General features: G+C 40.1%; 1 protein-coding gene across 7 annotated transcripts in view; it reads left to right on the forward strand.

The window, feature by feature from the left end:
- Positions 1–7651, forward strand: part of LOC117258070 (protein MTSS 2) — a 99868-nt gene extending 92217 nt beyond the window's left edge. For all 7 annotated transcript variants that reach the window (XM_033628543.2, XM_033628566.2, XM_033628550.2 and 4 more), the window contains 2 exons: positions 756–921; positions 5339–7651. In XM_033628543.2, the coding sequence (XP_033484434.2) occupies positions 756–921; positions 5339–6219 (1047 nt within the window). In that variant the 3' untranslated portion in view covers positions 6220–7651. The remainder of the gene's footprint in view (positions 1–755; positions 922–5338) is intronic.
- The last annotated feature ends 13252 nt before the right edge of the window (positions 7652–20903 follow it).

Genomic DNA, 20903 nt, shown 5'->3' on the forward strand with positions numbered 1-20903 from the left:
ACTCAGAGTGTGAGCCACAATAACCCAAGCCAATGAGTGTAATTCCACATGTGAAGATGAACCCAATACAGACATGCAAGCACATGTTAGACCACTAAGAGTGTGCTTAATGAGTATGAAGTATTACACACTAATTGACTATTCTAACACTATGTAGACATACAGCCTGTACAGTAATTTCTGTCAACATTAAAAGTACTTGTAAACAGACAAAGGTTAGTTGAAAACAAGGGATGCATGATATTGGATTTTTTGCCAATATCAGATATGCCGATATATTATTATATATAACTTATTTTATTATATAATGTATAACTTGGCTGATAAGCTATATCGATATATCCACTTTTGTCCCTACCTAATTGTAGTGATCACCAAGTCTCTTCTGTAGTGGAATTAACAGCATATTATGCATGCATACTCTTATTGTGATAGCCCACCAGCAGATGGAGACATGAAATACAATGCTTTTCAATGTATGTAATATTCATTCATTGTGCGAAATAAGAAAAACCATGTATTCTGATTCTGATAGCTAATTAGAGCTATATGCTACTCCTGGTCCAACTGACAAACATTGACCTACATTATTGCAATAAATAAAACTAAATATAATCATACATATATTATCCCAGTATTATCCCATAGTTGATTAACAAAAGGACAGAAATAATTCTCCTGAGTTTGAATTCCATTTTTAAACAAATGCCTGATTTGACATCACTCAAATGTTGCCTCTCAAAATGTGTCGTCAGCATGGAGAGGAGGTGTCTCCAGCAGCCAGTGACCTGGCCATGGTGCTGACCAGAGGACTGAGTATGGAGCAGCAGAAAAGCAGCAGAGACTCCCTGCAGTACTCCAGTGGCTACAGCACAGAGACCACAACTCCATCCTGCTCCGAGGACACAATCCCCTCACAAGGTGAAACTCTAATCTGTTGTCTACCTTTATCCACTGAAGCACAGAGGCATATACAGTACAGGTCAAAAGTTTGGACACACCTTCTCATTCAATGCGTTTTCTTTATTTTCATGACTATTTACATTGTAGATTCTCACTGAAGGCATCAAAACTATGAATGAACACATGTGGAGTTATGTACTTAACAAAAAAAGGTGAAATAACTGAAAACATGTTTTATATTCTAGTTTCTTCAAAATAGCCACCCTTTGCTCTGATTACTGCTTTGCACACTCTTGGCATTCTCTCCATGAGCTTCAAGAGGTAGTCACCTGAAATGGTTTTCCAACAGTCTTGAAGGAGTTCCCAGAGGTGTTTAGCACTTGTTGGCCCCTTTGCCTTCACTCTGCGGTCCAGCTCACCCCAAACCATCTGGATTGGGTTCAGGTCCGGTGACTGTGGAGGCCAGGTCATCTGCCGCAGCACTCCATCACTCTCCTTCTTGGTCAAATAGCCCTTACACAGCCTGGAGGTGTGTTTGGGGTCATTGTCCTGTTGAAAAATAAATGATCGTCCAACTAAACGCAAACCGGATGGGATGGCATGTCGCTGCAGGATGCTGTGGTAGCCATGCTGGTTCAGTGTGCCTTCAATTTTGAATAAATCCCCAACAGTGTCACCAGCAAAACACCCCCACACCATCACACCTCCTCCTCCATGCTTCACAGTGGGAACCAGGCATGTGGAATCCATCCGTTCACCTTTTCTGCGTCTCACAAAGACATGGCGGTTGGAACCAAAGATCTCAAATTTGGACTCATCAGACCAAAGCACAGATTTCCACTGGTCTAATGTCCATTCCTTGTGTTTCTTGGCCCAAACAAATCTCTTCTGCTTGTTGCCTCTCCTTAGCAGTGGTTTCCTAGCAGCTATTTAACCCTGATAAGGCACACCTGTGAAGTGGAAACCATTTCAGGTGACTACCTCTTGAAGCTCATGGAGAGAATGCCAAGAGTGTGCAAAGCAGTAATCAGAGCAAAGGGTGGCTATTTTGAAGAAACTAGAATATAAAACATGTTTTCAGTTATTTCACCTTTTTTTGTTAAGTACATAACTCTACATGTGTTCATTCATAGTTTTGATGCCTTCAGTGAGAATCTACAATGTAAATAGTCATGAAAATAAAGAAAACGCATTGAATGAGAAGGTGTGTCCAAACTTTTGGCCTGTACTGTACTTGCCTGCATATTAACAAAATAAGTCAAGTACTGTTTAAGAAACATTCGATTTCTGAAGGCAGCAGTAGAGTCTTCTCAGAGTGTCAATCAAGCTAACATACAGCGTGGGTGATGCTGAGGGAGTGTAGAGTCATGGAGACAGGCTGCTGCTCGTGCATTGATGGGTAAGGGATGTCATGTAGTCACGCAGCAGCTATTCTGTGCAAGGTATTCTTAAACCCAAATGTCTCCTGTTTTACAAATGCACTAACTGCAGTAATTGTGCTTTTATTGCTGAAAAAATATATTCTTATATTCATACTGAATCGTAATGTCAGTAGTAAGTGGAGAAATAATGAAGATACTATTAATGTCATCACTGTCAGTGGAAAGACAGGGCTTGCATGTAGCAGCGTAGGTGGGATGCAGGGACACCAAAGAACTTGCTGGCCAACTAAGATTAACTTAATTGACTCAATTACTCCCAAACACACCACATTATCTGTCACACAAAGACTTCAGACACAGTGTGGAAAAAAACCCATTCAACTACTCTTTGTCCTCAAGAACTCCCCTCTAGAGAAGTATTATGCCTCACCACTGATAGAGTGACCTAGCAGGAGAAACAGTGCAGTTGACTTTCCAACCCCACCAGTCTCACAGTTAGCTGTCAGCTGAGACTCATGCAAGACATTCTACCAGGCGTATGTTGAATTTTGTGATGCACAAGCAACCCAAGTAGATTTGGAGACAAGAGGGCAAAGTGCATCTGATTTGTGGCACAACTGTAGGAAAATCTCACTTACAGCAAGCTCTGCAAGAAATGTTCCCATCCACGCAGTCACAAGAAGTGACAAATTTCTATGTGAGCACATACCCTCTCTTATCGAGGCAACTATGACTAACTATGCTAAAGAAAATAAAGTTAAAAGCTTGCCAACAACTGAAAGAACAGGGCATGAACATTATTCACAAGGGCACTGTTGTAAGCGTCCGGGAACCATGGCTCTCTGTGAGTCCTAATGGGGTCATTGACTCGTTTTTTTTTTATTCTTTCTCTCAAACAGCAAATCTTTTATGGTAAAGCCTTGATCTGCCATGGCCTCATCTCCATCTCCTCTAATATTCCTGCGTCCATGGTATTGAATTTGTCACTGCACCACCCTCCATATGCTGCAGAGATGAACATGATTAGGCAGTAGCAGCCAGGAATTTCACAGTGTTATGTGAATAATAATAGCTGTATGAATCACTGTTTTTTTTTTTTTTTTTTTTTTTAATGAAAGGCTCTTAACAGAGTCTATGCATGGATCAGAAAAGTTCTTTTTGAATGCTTTGGGCATAGTGGCCTGAATATTTTCTTTTAGAAGTTTTAGAGGTTGCAAAACTTCCGCCCTTTTGCGTAATACTGTCTTTGATATACAAAACGGTGTGGTCAGATCACATATCAGATGATTGGTCTTGACATGTATTTCAAAAATGTCATGAGAACTTGATCTAGCACAGATATAGCATAGCATATCTCTCCAGCATTGACACGAGGATGATGAATACTTCTAGGGTTATACCAGTGTAGGTGGTAACTGGCAAATGGACTTGCATTTGTATTTGACCTTTTTAGTCTTCTAAAGACTACATGCTACATTGAATCCGTAACACACATTCATACACTGGTGGCTGAGCCTACCATACAAGGTGCCACCTGCTCATCAATTAAATATTCACATACACCCACACACCAGTGGAACAGCTATCAGGAGCAATTTGGGGTTCAGTATCTTGCCCAAGGATACTTCAACATGTGGACTGGAAGAACCAGGAGGCAAACTGCTGATCTTTCGATAAGTAGACAACCCGCTGTACCTCCTGAGCTACAGCCGCCATGGAGCAAAGCATCTGAGTCATTTGGGATAAAGTACCCAATCTCATCAAACTGATTCATATTGTCATGCACATCTCTACTCACCCCTCTTGCAATAATTATCATGTCTTGCTGAGTCTTCCCACTGTGTGTGAACTGTGCGGCACTGTGGGTCAGGGGGATGTGAATTTTAGATGCCAGCATGGTCTTACATGGTCAGCTAGCGTGGTCTAGCATCTTAAACATTTTCAGTATGCCCAATAGCTAATCACTAAACGTATATGCTACTTGCCTGAAAAGCAATGCAAACACATGATCAGCTGCATAAACAGGGAATAATTGTTTTAGAGTTTAACCTAAGAGGTCCATCTTTAGTGTCTTGATTAAAGTTAACGTTGCTTCTGGAATTAGCCAGTTGGGTCATTGTAGCATGGTCTAGCTTTCCCCTCTTCTTCCAAGTTCGACTGTGACCCAGGTAGAGCTCCTGGTGAGGGTACAGTTCTGTGGGCTTCTTATCCAGTAATTGGAAAATGGAAACACACACTCTCTTGGGATGATATGTTAGTCTTAAAGTCTCAAGCAAGGCTAGTTTCATAGCTTTCATTTTTGCCATTGTGCAAGGTGTGCAAGGTTCAGTTTTCTTGAACTGTTGTTGCAACCAGCAACAGCATAAGTTGAACCTAAGCTTATTTTAAATACAACGTAACATTTATGAGCTAGCTAATAATAAAACATTGTTTTTAACCAGTTCTGTTTGTTGCTCTCATGACTGCTCTCAGTCATACATTTGAAAGGTAACAGGAAAGAGAAAACAACGGAAGTAGTCATCATGGCAAATACTCTACCTCTCGAACTACTGCAACTTCTAATTTTGTTCATCCTAAGGCACCCACAATCATCGCATTTCTCTGAGCCCATTCATCATCTTTTATTTTGTAAAATTTCAAGAAAGTGAGTCTGTCAAGGAATGGTATTATGATTTTTTAAAATGTGAAATATCAATATTTACAAGCTGTGCACAGTTTTTTTATGATGAAAGTGACTTTCCTTAGAACCTCTGTCTTTAGTTACCAAAATCAAACAAGGTGAATCATCCATTCAATCATCCAACCGCTGGCACAGTATATGACTGCTCTGACAGTTTCCTTGACAGCAGCTGGGAGATGACAATATAAAGATGAAACTGAATAATATCAAATGTGTTCCTGAATCATATTACTGGCTGTCAGTTTCAGGCTTCCTTTATCCAAATACTCTCCCCAATTGATGTTGTTTTCCCTGTCTTAATCCAGTAATTTTGTGATGGTAATTGTCTCCTGAATGACTTGATCTCCTTTTCTTCCTCTCCCTCCCACATTAGGTTCAGATTATGACTGCTACTCAGTAAACGGTGATGCTGAAGGTCCAGATGGACAGGGAGAGTTTGACAAGTCCTCCACTATTCCTCGCCACTCTAACATCGCCCAGAACTACCGGCGCATGATCCAGACCAAGAGGCCAGCCAGCACGGCGGGCTTGCCCAGCGGGGTTCTTGGTCCAGGGGGTCATGGGATACCAGGACAACCTGGTGGAACTGGTGGAGGTGGAGCAGGTACTCCAGGCACTGCCACAATACGCCGAACCCCATCTACCAAACCAGGCGTGAGGCGCACACTGTCCAACGCGGGGCCTATCCCCATCCGACCACCTATTGTGCCTGTAAAGACACCCACTGTTCCCGGAGACTCACACTCACCTGGCGCAGCTGGTGGTGGGTACGCAGGTGGTGGGCACTCAGGTGGCGTGCCTGTGCGTGTGGGCAGTGAGGAGTGTGTGTTTTTCACTGGAGTCGAGGATGCACAGGGAGCGCTTGATTATGTGAAGGCGTCACCGAAGCGCCTCAGCCTGCCTAATACTGCCTGGGGATCAGGGGCGGCGTTAGAGGTCTACGCTCAGCAGCATGGAGGCCTTGCCATGGTAACAGGCTCAGGGGCTGGATCAGAGGAGGATCAAATGATCGCGGCCAATCGGCACAGCTTAGTGGAGAAGATTGGCGAGTTGGTAGCCAGTGCGCATGCACTTGGAGAGGGGCAATTTCCTTTCCCTGCTCTCCCTGATGACCCAACCCTGCCTCCAACTGGCCCCACTGACACAGGGACAGAGGGGGCAGAGGGGACCGGTGACATGTTGACCACCATCAGGAGAGGAGTCCGCCTTCGCAAGACCGTCTCCAATGATCGCTCAGCACCACGCATCTTGTGATTGGAGGAGAAGCAGGAAGAGGATGATACTTGTCAGCCAATAGGGAGTCAGGTGTTGGTGTGGTGCAACCCAACCGCCTAGTACATACACAAACACTTAACTATGTAGGGAAAGCTATAATATAACAGAAGATGAATGAAAACAAGAACATACACAAAAAATAAGTTTAAAGACACCATTAGAGTAAATGATATATAATATAATGATAATAATAACATTAATAATGTTAACTCATGCTGACAATTAAAAGTGAAATACTGAATATTGACAGGCTCCTAGCAGGCCACTATAACTAGTGTGTGTTGGACGCATGTTTGTCTTCTCTACACCTTCACCCAGGGATGAAAAGACTCGCAGGAAAAAACAGATAAGATTAAAAAAAAAAGGCAAAGAAAGAGAGAAAGACTGGGTTCTCTTCATCAACTCACACCCTTCCCCATCCTCTTCTCCAACTAACCCAACTGTCTAATCCCAGATGAAAGACTGATGACTGAAGGAAGGCCCTGTGGGGGCGAGAGAGAGGGGGGTCAGAGTGCCATGTGACCAGCTGGATTTGAACCCAGGCTGTCTCAGCAGCAACATACTGTACTTATTAGCCCACTGAACTGAAGCTTTGGTATTAGCACGGGGAGCTAACAAGCCAGAGGGCTCCTCTGGTTCATCCTAATGTAAAAGAGTCTTTAAAAAATACTGTTGGCATTGAACCGTGCTAGTGCCCCCTTCCCCTCTCTCTCTCTGTGTGCAGTGTGTGTGTGTGTTCATGTGTATGCATGTGGGCAAATGTGAAATGCGAGCGAGTGTGCACATGTGATTGACTGTGTGCGTGCGCGAGGGGGGTGGGTCGAGCTCTGCTGCAGGACAGCTGGTCACCCAACGAGGGCAGGGCTTTTCTCCTGTGTGTTGTACGTGTATTTTCTTGTTTATATCGTGACGTCATTTACCTTGTTACAACTGTACGAGAAGTTACGAGAAGTAATCCAGGCGTATAGATATATTCATATATATTTTCTAGAACCAGAGAGAAAATGTTAAATCAGAAATGGAGCAATAAATGTGTTTTATTTTCTTGTTTCCAAGAAGAGGATCGATGGAGGATTGTAGGTTCTCCTTTGTCACATTCAGGCAATCATCAGGAATGCTAAATTACACATCGACTGTGAATTCATGCGCAGCCAGTTTTGGCGTTGTCTCTCTCCTTGTCCCTGTCTCTTTCTGGTGGAGGAAATGGATTACAAAAATGTTGAAAAAAATAACTGTAAGCACTTTGATAGATGGTAGAGTATGTACAATTACCACTAGGTGTTGCTGTAGTCATACTGTATGATAGGGGGAGTGTAAGTGAGAGATGGTTGCCAATAAGACTGTCCTGAGGAAATTATTTAATTTGTAGGAGGAGAAGAAGAAGAAGATGACAGGGAGGGACAAAGAGGAAGTGATAAAGACTGATGGAAATGGAGTGATTGGTCAAATGAGAGATGGGAAAGGAAAGTAGAGCAAAATATTTATCTAAAAATGGATTGGACATCAGGGCTCTTCAGGGTTCTACAAGCCATTGCCTGCTGTGGATTGTGAATAGTACTGAAGCTTTTTATGATGTGGTTGCACTGGTTTCTGAGCACATAATGCAAAAAATACACTGCACAGATAGGTCAGACTACATTTGGAAATGGGCTTTAAAGGGTCGGTTGACCCAAATGTCAAACAAACATGTTTTCTCACAAGCCATGCAAATAGTAATTAGAGCTACTTTCTACCACAGTAATCATCCCTTAAAAACTGTTGGCACATTCAATAGATTACCAAGAGTAGCAAGGATATATTACTGTTGAATTTCTTTAAATGCTATCTTTCAATACTGTGAGCACAACAAATGAAATTCCATTCACCTTCATTGTACTTGGGATGAGGCAGAAATCTCAAAACCTGAACGGATAAAACAAACAAACAAAAAAAATCTATCAACATGCCAAGATAATGTAGAGATACAGTATGACAGAAACGATGCGCTTTTGTAATATAGGTTCAACAACACTTAAACCTACACCAACAATAGACTTAAAATATATATGATTATGTTCATTAGATATACAGTTATAATTGTACGCCATGGTTTTCAACACAAATGCTGTGGAACTGTAATTCCAATGTCCAAAAAATTATATATTAAAAGGCAGTCTTCATCAATGTTCATGTGCATATACATATCAGCACACTAGCTTATCTGCAAATATATTCTTACCTATAAATACTGTATATTTTTGCGTTATGGGAGGGCAAACCTTGAACATAGCTGAACAACAGTCTTGTTTCCCCAGACTGGCTCCACTTAAAACCTTCTCCTTTATAAAATTTACAACAATTAGTCTCATTTCAAAGGATACCCCACAAAAAATCTAAGTTATGATTTCAGTTGCAATAATGGCCCCACAGTAGATAAAAACATGACAAAAAAAAAAAGGAGAGACCACGCACAGTTGGTTGCACAGTGTTGGGCGGTAGTTTACTGCCAGCTAGCAACTAGCAGCTTTGTCTCTGCTCTGCTTCAGTTGAGGATGGGACTTCTCTTAAAAGTAATAGTAATGTTACTAACTACTATTGCTGTTAAATAATGTGTAATGAGCAATTATTACATATTTCAAGTAACTTGCACAACACTGGTCTTTAAGAAGAGGTGAAACAAAAGCATTTAGACCAACATGTATTTAGCCACAGAAAGTAACTGTAATTCCAGTAATCAGGTTCATTCATTGATTGTTGTGTGACAACCCTGTCTCCTAGAAATTATGTTCACTAAATTGCATTCAACATAATTGCTGCATGGATTATGTTCAGAATTTTGAGTAATGAGTTAAAGAAATACCACATCATGTACCACAATGGTTTGGCAGGGAGGTGGTTGAGGTGGATGGTGGACATACAGAGTGCATGTAGACGCCTGTCTTATGTTTGGCAACAAAAGCACTTTGGTTAGGGTTTAGGGAAGATCATGATTTCACTGAAGTGTTAAATAAAAGGGAAATTAAAAAATAATTGTGTAGTCAATACAAGTGGAAACTGTACTGCAGACTTACCTCTTTTATGGTGGAAAACAAATGTAATACATTTTCAGTGGACATTTTGCTGATCAGCCATTCAGTATCAACATATCTGGGAATTGCCAGGTATGTTAATTAGCAGCATTTCCTCATAATGCTAATGAAAATCATATTTCACCCAGCATTACCTTTCCCTCAAAAATTGGTTGTATATAAATCTTGTTTCTTGGAGACAGTGCTGTGTACTGTGAACACTATGGTTCGGCTCAGTTCAGTGCAAATAACCCAGTTCAGCTCAGGACACAGCTGTATGAAAGGATTACTTATGGACATTACGATGTGAGGAAAGGTGAAGCCTGTTTGATGCGCTCGCTGATGACAAAGAAGCAGGAGGGTTTAAATTAGACTTTTGAAGCTGACAGAGAGGAAGATGTGTGTGGAATGAGCATTTCACTGCCTGTTCATACAATATGTACTGTATGTGCTGTACTTGTAAATGAGAATGAGGCGCACAGATTTGGTATAACGGTTTGTTAGAAAATACTACATGGAATATTCAGTTTCAGTATTATTATTTTTATTATTTTTCACTCTGCAGTATTGTTTGAATATTTAGTCTTACTTTTAATTAATGTAAAAAACAAAAGAAAAAAACCCAGTTGTAACACAAAATACTAAGCTGTGTAACATATGGATGTAGGATGTGTGGGCCGAGAGTGAGTGTGTCCTTGTTTGGCTGGTGAATTCTTCATCAGCATGTCCGTATATTCTTCTAGCAGTGACCTGAACATAGCTGGCGACATCAGCATTCTTATAAGCCCTTTTTTATTGAGTTAGTTCTTTATTTAACCTCGGAGAGAGCACCATTAACATATTTGTGGCCATTTAAAAAGAAAACTATGATTTAATTTAAAGAGATAGAGAGGAGAATGTTTGCAGTTTTTAAACATTGTCACCCTCTGCCAGCACACTTTTTTGTTGAACTTTGAACTTTTAACAGTGCTTCAGGCAAGGGGGGTGGTTATGTTTTGTTTTGTTTTGTTTTTTTTGTTTTGTTTTTTTGTGGTGGGGGGACTACTGTATGTATGTTGTCACATGTGGATGCTGTGTGTTGTATCAGCTGAATCTGACTGGGTGAGAGGGTGGAAGGGGAGAGCAGCGGGCTTGGACTCCATCCCCCCAAAAGAACATATTTTGGGTGAGAAACATTCATCTGAAGAGTCTGTCTAAGACCGCCTGTCGAGGTCACACTGTACATGAATATACGTATGCTGAATGTACTGCAAGATGAAGGGGGGCATTGAACTGTTTGACTTGCTTGAACCATTGCAATGTCAGAACTTTGTTCTTGTACAACTGAATGAAGTTTCCAGTTAAAACAGTAGGAAAGCAATACAGAGATAGTGTGCATGTACGTACATTCACAATGATGTTCCAGTGTGGGGATGTTAAAGGAAAATACCACTGTTTTGTCCACTCAAGGATACTTGTGTCCCTATCTAAAAGCAATTCCACATTGCATGGCTCAGATGGTATGAGTTTGGAGTTTAGAGACCCTTTACTATGTGTCCAAGGACACTGCTAGGGCCAATTCCACTAGTCTGAATGTGTATGTGCTGTTTTAACTCTAGTGCAAACTCAAACTGAATTCACTGCCAGTTATCTACAGTAAATCATTGCTTGATTAAAGGGTTTATAATGCCCTGCTAACAGACACGCTGCTTATTTCCAAATGATGGATAACAACTCAGGACAAGACCAGGATGCCAAAATTGTGGGGTTTTCACATTGGATGTGATCAAGATCAAACTGCACATGCTGGTGATAGAATGAGCGTGAAATGAGAGTAAGATACAACACTGCTATTTTCCTTTAAAATGCCCAGTTAACAGCACAAAAATTAATTAACTAAACAATAATGTCTTTTTTTAACATGCTGAATTAACTGTGTACTGAACTAACTGTCTGAACAAGCTGAAATAACTACTCTGCTACAGATGTGTCAATATGCCCATTTTTATGAGTGTATGTGTATGTGGGTAGAAGTAGGCCTACCGGCATGTGGGCAAAGCGGGGGCTGCCATGAAAACAGGACACTCTGCTGGAACATACATAGACGCATAACCAGATTTACATGCGTGCAGGCATGCGTGCGTACACACAAACATGTATACATCATAGGATATACACACACAACAACGCATACTTCCTCGGCCGAGAGAACTACACAGTCCTAACTACTGTACAGCATGTCCAAAAGGAATACGCACTGTAAAAAGTAACATCTGCTTCCCAATTTTAATGAAGTAAGAGGTTGAAAACATCCCATCTGAACTTTCAGTAACATTACATCTTTTTAAATTTCTTTTGCCATTAGCTGTCTTATTTCCTAGCAAGGCTGGCATATAAGTGAGGCAACATGTAGATTAGTAAACGTGGAACATGGTACATTTCTTTCATGCTACAAGCAGTTACAAACCGTATGCATACTTGATTAAAAGTTGAAATACTGACTTCCGAAACTGCTGTGTTTCTAGTCTTACAGCTAGCCCGACAGACTATAGTGCTGTTGAGTATTAGGTATGTACCTGGGACTAATATGAGCTTATACTGACTGTCGAATGTTAAAGGAATTGTTTGAAATTTTTGGAAAATTCCTGCCAGCAGATGGTTAGCTTATTTAAACATTAAAACTGGAGGCACAGGAAAACAGCTAGCCTGGCTTTGTCCCAAGATACATTGTCTGATATCTCTAAAGTTACCTAATTAACACACTTTATCTTGGTTGTTTAATCCACGACTAAACTAAAGTGCAGAAATGACAAGTTGTAGATTTATGGGGGTATTGTGCTGGACAACGTATCCTCAAACAACAGTTTGTATGATATCGTAAAAATTTGTGCCCCAAGAATGAGGTACCTAATGTGAAGTACATTAGGTACTTAACGTTAAGTTACGCAGGTGAGCTTTTGGCTAAGTTACTGTGGTTAGGTTTAGGAAAAGAAACATGGTGATGACATACCTTAAAATGACACAAAGTTCACACAGATCCGAACACCAGTCTCGTGGGCAAAGTCCTGGGAGAAAATCCTGTGTTTTGTGACCCATCCACCAACCCAACATGCCTCCTTAAAGGATCACTTCCTTCTTAAGCCTATTAGGGCACTGGCCACATGATTGCATCCTTCCCAAAAACATAGGATACACACAAATTAATGGCTCATGATTACATGGGTCATGTACAAATTTTGGTGCATTACTTTTTGTAGGAAAATGTATAAACAGTGCATGAGAACAACCTCTGCTGAGTTAGTTCTCGTGCAGGAACTTCACAGAGTCTCTGCTGGTTGCCTGGCACTTGCTGACAAGAAAAAAAACGAATAACTCCATCTAAAAAGGCAATTTTCCAAAAAGTTAAACTATTCCTTTAACTTTTAATGAAAACTTGGTGAGATGGCGGGACCACAGTAGAATTGACACAGAATCACTCAACAGCACCGCTATCTAAAAAGCCTGGAGGTGTACAAAAACTATCGAATTTGTGTTTCACCACTCACATATATGTATGGAGTTTTTTTCACACCTTTGTATCCCTCTCTTCTTTTTCCTCTCTATTACATTCCTCTTTTTGTACCTCATCCACTGAGGGCACAGTTCACCCGGGGATGCCGTCGAACTGATAAGTTAGAATAACACTTGTCATGAGAGTCCCATCGGCTGTACTTGGTCTTTGGTGCCTCGCAGCCCATCAAAGCTAATGAAACATAATTCTGATGAAGTCTTTATTTACACCACAGTCAGTGGTGTCTGTCCGTCTCCCCTCTGCTCTTTTCCCTCCCCTCCCTCAGTGTATGTGTCCGTATGTTGGTTTGAATGTGTGCCGTGGTTCGAATGTGGGTGTGTTTGGTAATGGCTAACGGGCGGTATCATGATGGGTCCTGGGTGTGCTGTTCAAACAAGGGCTGGAAGCATTAGCCAGGGTAAACGTCTCCCAGCTGTACACTGTAACATGCAGCTGGTTTTAAGCAAAACAGCTGGATGTCTGACACTCCATCTCAGTGCTAGATTACATTTTAATTAATTTTGATCAGGCTTTTTAAGACATCTATTTTGTCAGCATCTCACAGGCAGCTTATATTACTTTGATGGTTTTGAGCTTCTGTCAAAGAAATGCACAAGATACAAGTGTGAGCAGTAATTCAACATGCAGGGACTTTTTACCCACATTGCCATCACAAGAACTCTGCTGGTGTGTAAAGCACATGGCTGGTAAAACAAACAAAACACTGAATCTTAATCAACAAAGAGCACTGGTCCTTCTGTTAAATTGAGTTAAACTGGCTAAAGTAAAAATCCACTCAAAGGGAGACTAGGCAACTTCTGTTGAACAGCTGCCACTGTGACCACAAGTGACAATTACAGCATAATGCTAAATGTTAAGATGTAATGGAACATAAGCACAAGATGGGGAATGTTGTGAAGAAAAAAAACTGCCTTAGGAATGTTAGTAAAATGGCACCATTTATTTAAAGCTGCTGATATTAGCTGCCATTAGTTACTGGTAAAACCAGACTAATCTAGGCTGTAGCAGTAAAAAGTGTACTGAACTGAGCAAGGATTAGTTTTATCACCTATGAATGCAACTTTTCATTTGTACAAGGAAAAATGTTTATATTCGTTTAGTTATATCCTTTTTTAAAAGTTACATAGCCTCCTTTAAGTAGATGTTAAAAACAAGCTGGTAACATGTAACGGTAAAGTATTAAATGCCTAGTGTGTAGGTTTTAGTGCCATCTAGCAGTGGGGTGGTAGATTGCAACCAACTGAAATTTCTCCATTTTGCCAAACATGTAGGAGAACTACAGTGGCCAACAGAAAATGTGAATGTCCCTATTGAGAGCCAGTGTTTGGTTTGCTTGTCGTGGGCTACCATAGAAACAACATGGCAGACTCTGTGGGTGAGGATCAGCTCCATAAGAATATTTAACGGCTCATTCTATAGTACTAGTAGTATTTTTAGTTTATAATACACTTACGAAAACACTTTTGAATATTATATACAATATCTGCCAATGTATCTCCCTAAATCTTACACATAGTCCCTTTAATTTAAAAATGTCCATTACCAAGTTGCTTTAAAAAATAATAATAATGATAATAAAATAATAGGGTATTTTAAAAGAGCGACAGGCTTCTGTATATCAGCCTTTCCTACAGCAGGAACTTTGCAATCCATGTAGCCATTGTCACAGGTTCTGCTCTTAATGCCACTGTTCTCCACCTTCTTTGTGGATGCGCTCCTTGTACTACATTTTGGAACTGCAGAGAAGGTGATACTAAATCCATATTTGCATAGCATTTCTTGCAAGCCAGTAAAAACTCACATTACTGCATCAGTTATCAGCTATTCTCTAACCACTGTTTGAGATATTCCTCCTGTAGACTTTCACACTAATGTTACAGAGATTCAGTAAGGCTTGAGCCTCTGCAGTCAGCATCTCATTTTGCTGTTGCCAGATGTGACGTGATGGAATTTCAAGTACGGTAAAACAGAGGCTCAGGCTGCCTGTTGATGGTTGATGAACATTCAGCGATGGCCAACTTTGCTCAGCCAGTAAACTTGTTGACCATCCATCCGCACCTCAGCTGAGTTTCCCTGGTTACTCAGATTTATAGAAAATTGGCAGACTTCCATTGTGAGCATTTGCTCGCAGCATGAACACACCGTTACAAATCTGTGAGGAAATGTTGAGGAGAACAGCCTTATTTGTGGTGTGGAGTGCTTGTTTTTATAACTTTGGTTCCCTTCAAGAGTTTATGCACTGGATACTTATTTCATGTCTTACATAAGATTTAAAAATGTCACCCATTTGAGATACCTGAATATGTTAAACATTGTTTTGCTGACTGATTGAAATAAGAAAGACCCCATGATGGCCATTGAACGACAGATTGAGTTATATTTATGATCAGACTAGAAGAAGTATTGTGAATTTGCATGAACAGTATGTAAAACCCACTCCTTTAGCCATCTGCCCAGGTTATATTGAGTGTGTGCTTTATGTATGTGTGCATGTATGTGTGTGTTGCACAAGGACACTTAGTTAAGACCCCTACTGTTTCTCCCTCCCACCTCCCACACGCAATCTGTCAATCCTTCCTGCTGTCTAATAGCTGAAGAAACCCACCATACACAAACACACACACACACTCTTACACACACTCCTCTGAAGCAAACATGACTAAGGTAGATTCTCGGAAGCTACATGATGGTCCGCTGAAGCCCTCCAGGGGATCATGATGAAACACGCTGCAACTTCCTGTCATACAGCCATGCAGAACAGAGTGGCCAAAGTGGCCTCCTGGTGCCACAGCCACTGTTAACTGAACTGAATGTCTTACTGTCAATACTCCAGTTCTCAGTAGTGTCTCTCGCTCGCTCGCTCTCTGTCTCTTCTTCTTCCTCTACAGCCTCCAAATGAACTCTACAAGGAAATGTCTCCACAACTCACCATTGAGGCGTTGATATCATTTCTATGGGGCTATTTTGTTCAAAGGATAACATTGTGACATCTGCTTTATGTTTCTGTACAAACCGATCTTTTGCTCCTCTCTTCCCTCCCGCGTAGCCCTGCAGGCACTGTGGTCTTGTCTTTTTTTCTTTCCTGCCCCTCTTCTGCTCTTCTTCTTTAATTTATTGTGAATTTATTTCCAAGGTTGTTTCGCCTCTGTCGCTGATAAGGCTTTTCTTTTCTGTCTTCCTTTTTGTAAAATTGACCCTTTTTTGTTAACTTTAGTCACTGCTAATGTAACAAAACGCACTGTGATGATTCCAGTATTAATAAAAGTTGTACTTAAACTGTGTGCCGCTGTGTGAAGCGAGTCTTATTCGTCAAGAAAGAAACATGGTTGAGGTCCTAAACCTGCTTGCACAGCTCAGTAGATACTGTATGCTGAGAAAAGCTGAATAAATATGGGTCAGTGAACTGTCTGTATGCCTTCCAAAGCTCACTAGGGTACAGAGAGGCTAACTGTAGTCAATGAACCTAAGAAATAATAACAGTGTGACACTGATACTTTCACAGCGGAGATCATGTGTGATCAAATTCATGAGGAAGAGATTGCATAGAACAGCAGAGCTGCAATTTTGTCAGCAACATGAACTTACATAAAATATTGCAAATGAAAAGACACTTGTTTACAGTGTTCATAATGTTTTAGCACTGAAGATATGGCTCAATATGGCTGAGTCAGTGATGAACACCAATGTTAAAATAAATCAATTTAAAAAGGCGTTCATTTCTTAATAATAGTAATTTAGTGTAATGACAACTGCAGTGACTGATTTAGTTTGACAGTCTATGGGCACGGCCACACTTTAGTGAATGTGGGTGGGTGACTGTTGCCTGCTGAGGTGAAATTCATGCTGAATGCGGGTAGCTTGTGATGTGACGAAAGCTTGCTTGCTAGCTAACGTTAGCTAGGTAGCTAAAGTTAGCTAGCTTGCCTATAAATAATGCAAAATATAATGTTTTTCCTATATTTTCCATTTTCTTACAATCCATGCCTTTGTCCCGACTCACTGCCAGTCAGGCAGAATCTCTCATGTGGGGCAGTTTGTATTTTTCATGACCAAAATCTTACATTGTCAGCTGTTTAGACATGGTAACAATTGATGTCTCCTCCACACTCCTTAAATGGAGATGAACGGGAGGTGAATATTTGTCTGTGTTAATTATGCTCATGAGTCATGTGAATACGTTATCATAAATGCTAAAAACAATATTATCATCATAACTATCTAAAAAAAAATCTTTTTTGCAAAATACATTTACATTTAGATGACTTAGATATGTACAAGAAAAAAAAGATTATGCATACAAAAAATATAATATTGCAGCCACCTTTTCAGAATATTCTTTAGGAAATTCAATCTTCCGTTTTAATCCATGTATGGTGAATAGGGAGAATATTCATTTGTCAATAGGAAGCAAAATATGTATCCTTTTAACTCATGAAGCAAAAATAATTGCTAATTATTGGATTATATTTTGATTTTTGAGGAAACTGACACAAGCTGTGAGAATTCCATCAGTTTTTGAATGGAAATATAGAGGCAATTGCCTTGTTTTTTCTTTTACAAATACTTAAATACTTCCGGGTAGAAAACCAGCAGAGTTTAGCTATATATATATATATATATATATATATACATCTCACATTTTTCACGTCACTATATCACTGTTTAGACTAATCTGATGTTTGTAAAGTCTATAAACACATTGATTGAACAAACATTACTATTTCTGTGTGCACGTTTTGTAATTAATAACATGGTTATCATAGATTAGCTAGCCTAACTGTTAGCTGTTAGCGGTGTCTGTAATGACTCATTAACTCAATGAACGGTCCGTGAAAAAAATATTTTTTCCAGTGGATGTCTTAGTTACAACATGATTGAGCTAGCAAAGCAGTTTTTTGTTGCTATGTGTGGTATTTATTCAGTTTTGGGAAATCGCAATGTCTAGAAAGCATCAGTGGCTGCAGCTGACAGGGACAGCTAACAGCAGCAGCAAAGCTAACATCAGGACATCATCTGTTAAAAGCCTCCCGTTGTGGGATACGACATGAAACTACTCCAGTTAGCTCAATCATGTTGTAACTAAGACTTCCGCTGGAAAAAATATTTTTCTAATATAACAATTTCAATATAACAAAATAAGATAAAATAGGAAAACTTGTCTCCCTCTTTTATTTTATTTTCAGTGTTTAATCAAGGCGGAGGCAGGCGGCGGAGGGTCTGAGGCTTCCAGCGAGGGGAGAGGTAAACAAACAGCCAATGTGTGTCTGTGTGTGTTCTGTTCAGGTGTTGTCACGTAAATAACAGTGCCCAAGCAATAAACAGGACAGACAATAGGATTTTATTTATTTTTACACTACATTTTCACTGAAAGCTGACCGAATCCAACCCAAGCCCGAATACAATTTATACATTTTTGACCGAACTTGGCCCGACCCGTCACATAGGCCTACCATCAGGACCCATCGGGCTCGGATCGTGTAGCCACACTCTAGTGTGTGTATGTGTCCCCTATCTATAGACCGTTTCAAACTGGACAACATAAACATTCTAAATGGGTCCCTTTGTATTTCCTGTTTGAATGTATGTTAATGCAGAAGCTGACAGGAAGTAAACAGGGACCAAAGTTGTTGCCCTAGCAACAGAATAGCAACGAAACAGTCCATAGGGGCCTATCTGGATTTCTGTCTTTGAGAGATATTATTTTGTAATATAACTGAATTTTCTATCCATAGGTCTACATATAAACTTTAAATATATTAAAATTATAAGGCATCTTTGAGTAAACTGCGAGTATCATTTAAGTAGGCTACCTCGTGGCCTGGCCGAGTGTCCTCTTTTTTGGAAATCAAAATATGGTCACCCTAATCTAACCATGTTATTAATTACAAAACGTGCACACAGAAATAGTAATGTTTGTTCAATCACTGTGTTTAAAGACTTTACAAACATCAGATTAGTCTAAACGGTGATATAGTGACGTGAAAAATGTGATATATATATATATATATATATATATATAGATATAGATATCTATATCTATATATGTTTTATGAGGTTTTTCTGAGATTTGAAGTTTAAAAATGGTCAAATGGTGTGCATGGGGTACATGCAACTCCAACACGAGGTATCCTGAGAGGCTGGGCTTTAAACCAAACTTTAAACCACATCTCAACCGAGGAAAGTGTCTCCTTTGGATAAAGTTGTGCGGTAACGTTAGACTACAACATCAACTCAACGTGAATAAAATTAACAATGATGTCTACATCTGTTCTAAGGTAAGTCAACATTGTGTTTGAGGCAACATATTGTCACTTTGCTGGAAAGAAATATAAAGTTATCTTTAACATCTCTAGCTAACGTTAGCTAAAGTTAGCCTAGTGTTAGCTCCTAGCTGTGTTGTTCATCATGTCACCTTGTTTGCTGGGAGTTCATTAGCCTATTTTGTTCTAGTTTTGTACTTTGGTGATCGTACATCATTGTTAGCTGTTGTCGCGGGAGCGTATCTATGTTCCCCGGGTTCTATGTTCCCCATTTAACCCTGCAAAAAAGGTTCTATGTTCCCCGCTTACACAAAAAAGGTTCTATGTTTCCCGGGTTCTATGTTTCCCTCTTACTAAAAAAAGGCTCTATGTTCCCCGCTTATCCAAAAAAGGCAGGAAACATAGCAGTTGCATTAATATGTTGTTTTAACATCTCTAAAAACACACAACGGAACATAATGGGGAGAAATTACAATCAGAAACTTAGCCTTTGGGCGATCTATGGTGGGCAATCTGGGCAATTATATCCTTTATAGAAGGTTTTTTAATCCAGCCGTTAAATGCAGTGTTTCAGTCAGTGCAGATTTCTTCGAGGCAGCCAAAGACCAACGGGTAAGAAAAGAATAATTATCATGGCCGAAATAAGGATAAATAAGCTGTTAAGTGCAGCATTTTTTCGGGAACTCTGTTCAGTAAATCCACCATGATTATTTATTAGTTTTGTGATAAAAATAAATGCGTCTATGTTGTTGATCACGGATGTTGATATCACCTGTTCAGTTTGGTCCTTCGACCAATCAGATACTCAGATTTGTTCCTCTCTTGTTTTTATGACGGTAGCGTCATTTCATACATGTTTCCCTGTACCCATAAGCTAACGGGGAAACGCATTAACTGTACATAATTATTTATCTTTATCTTTATTTCGGCCATGATCAATATTCTTTTGTTTACGAAGACTGGTAGATAACTATCTTGCCACCAGGTGGTCTTTGGCTGCTCCTGACGCTACCGTCAGGAAATCTGCACTGACTGAAACACTGCATTTAACGGCTGGATTAAAAAACCTTCTGTAAAGGATATAATTGCCCAGATTGCCCACCATAGATTGTCCTTTTGGTTACTTCTCAATGACATCTGATTGTTATGTCTCAAAAAAAAAAAAAAAAAAAAAAAATTCAATTGCCTCCTGCGAAATGCTGTGTACTGTGACACCTGCCATAGCGCCCGGACACTGAATGTTGATATTTTGTCCGAGTGAGTGGAGGGGGGCGTGGCTTAGCCATAGGTCAATTGTGAGCACTGAAACTCACACTGGTCTGCAGTGTTGGTTCTCAGGGTGTTTAGGAGGTTTTTATCTGAATTCAGCTGAATTATCCACAGAGGTCTCTTCCTCTCTGAAAACAAAGGGACCGGTACACACACTAAATAAAGCAGTTTCAAGTTACATATCAGCGTTTCTCCTATGCTTTTAAATGGACCGTTCATCCAGCGCCTGCTATGTGTGCTCACTTTTTTTCTCTTAGGCTATAACTTAATGTGTGCTCACATTATTTCGAATCAAAGTGGTCACAGAGGTCTCATTCTCTCCCAAACAAACAGACCCAGTGATTTACACCAGTAAATACACAGAAACAAGGAGTTTGGCATTATAAATCAGTGTTTCTCCAACACTGTTTGACATGTTAGAGACAGGCCATTAGCCTAACACCTGCTAATGTGTGCTCACCTTTTTTCATATATAAAATTATGTTTTTATGATGCTGCTTTTCAGAGGGTCAATTCAAAAACGCAAAGGGCCCTATC

Source organism: Epinephelus lanceolatus, chromosome 2 (assembly GCF_041903045.1).
Source record: "Epinephelus lanceolatus isolate andai-2023 chromosome 2, ASM4190304v1, whole genome shotgun sequence".
NCBI classification, from domain to species: Eukaryota; Metazoa; Chordata; class Actinopteri; order Perciformes; family Serranidae; genus Epinephelus; species Epinephelus lanceolatus.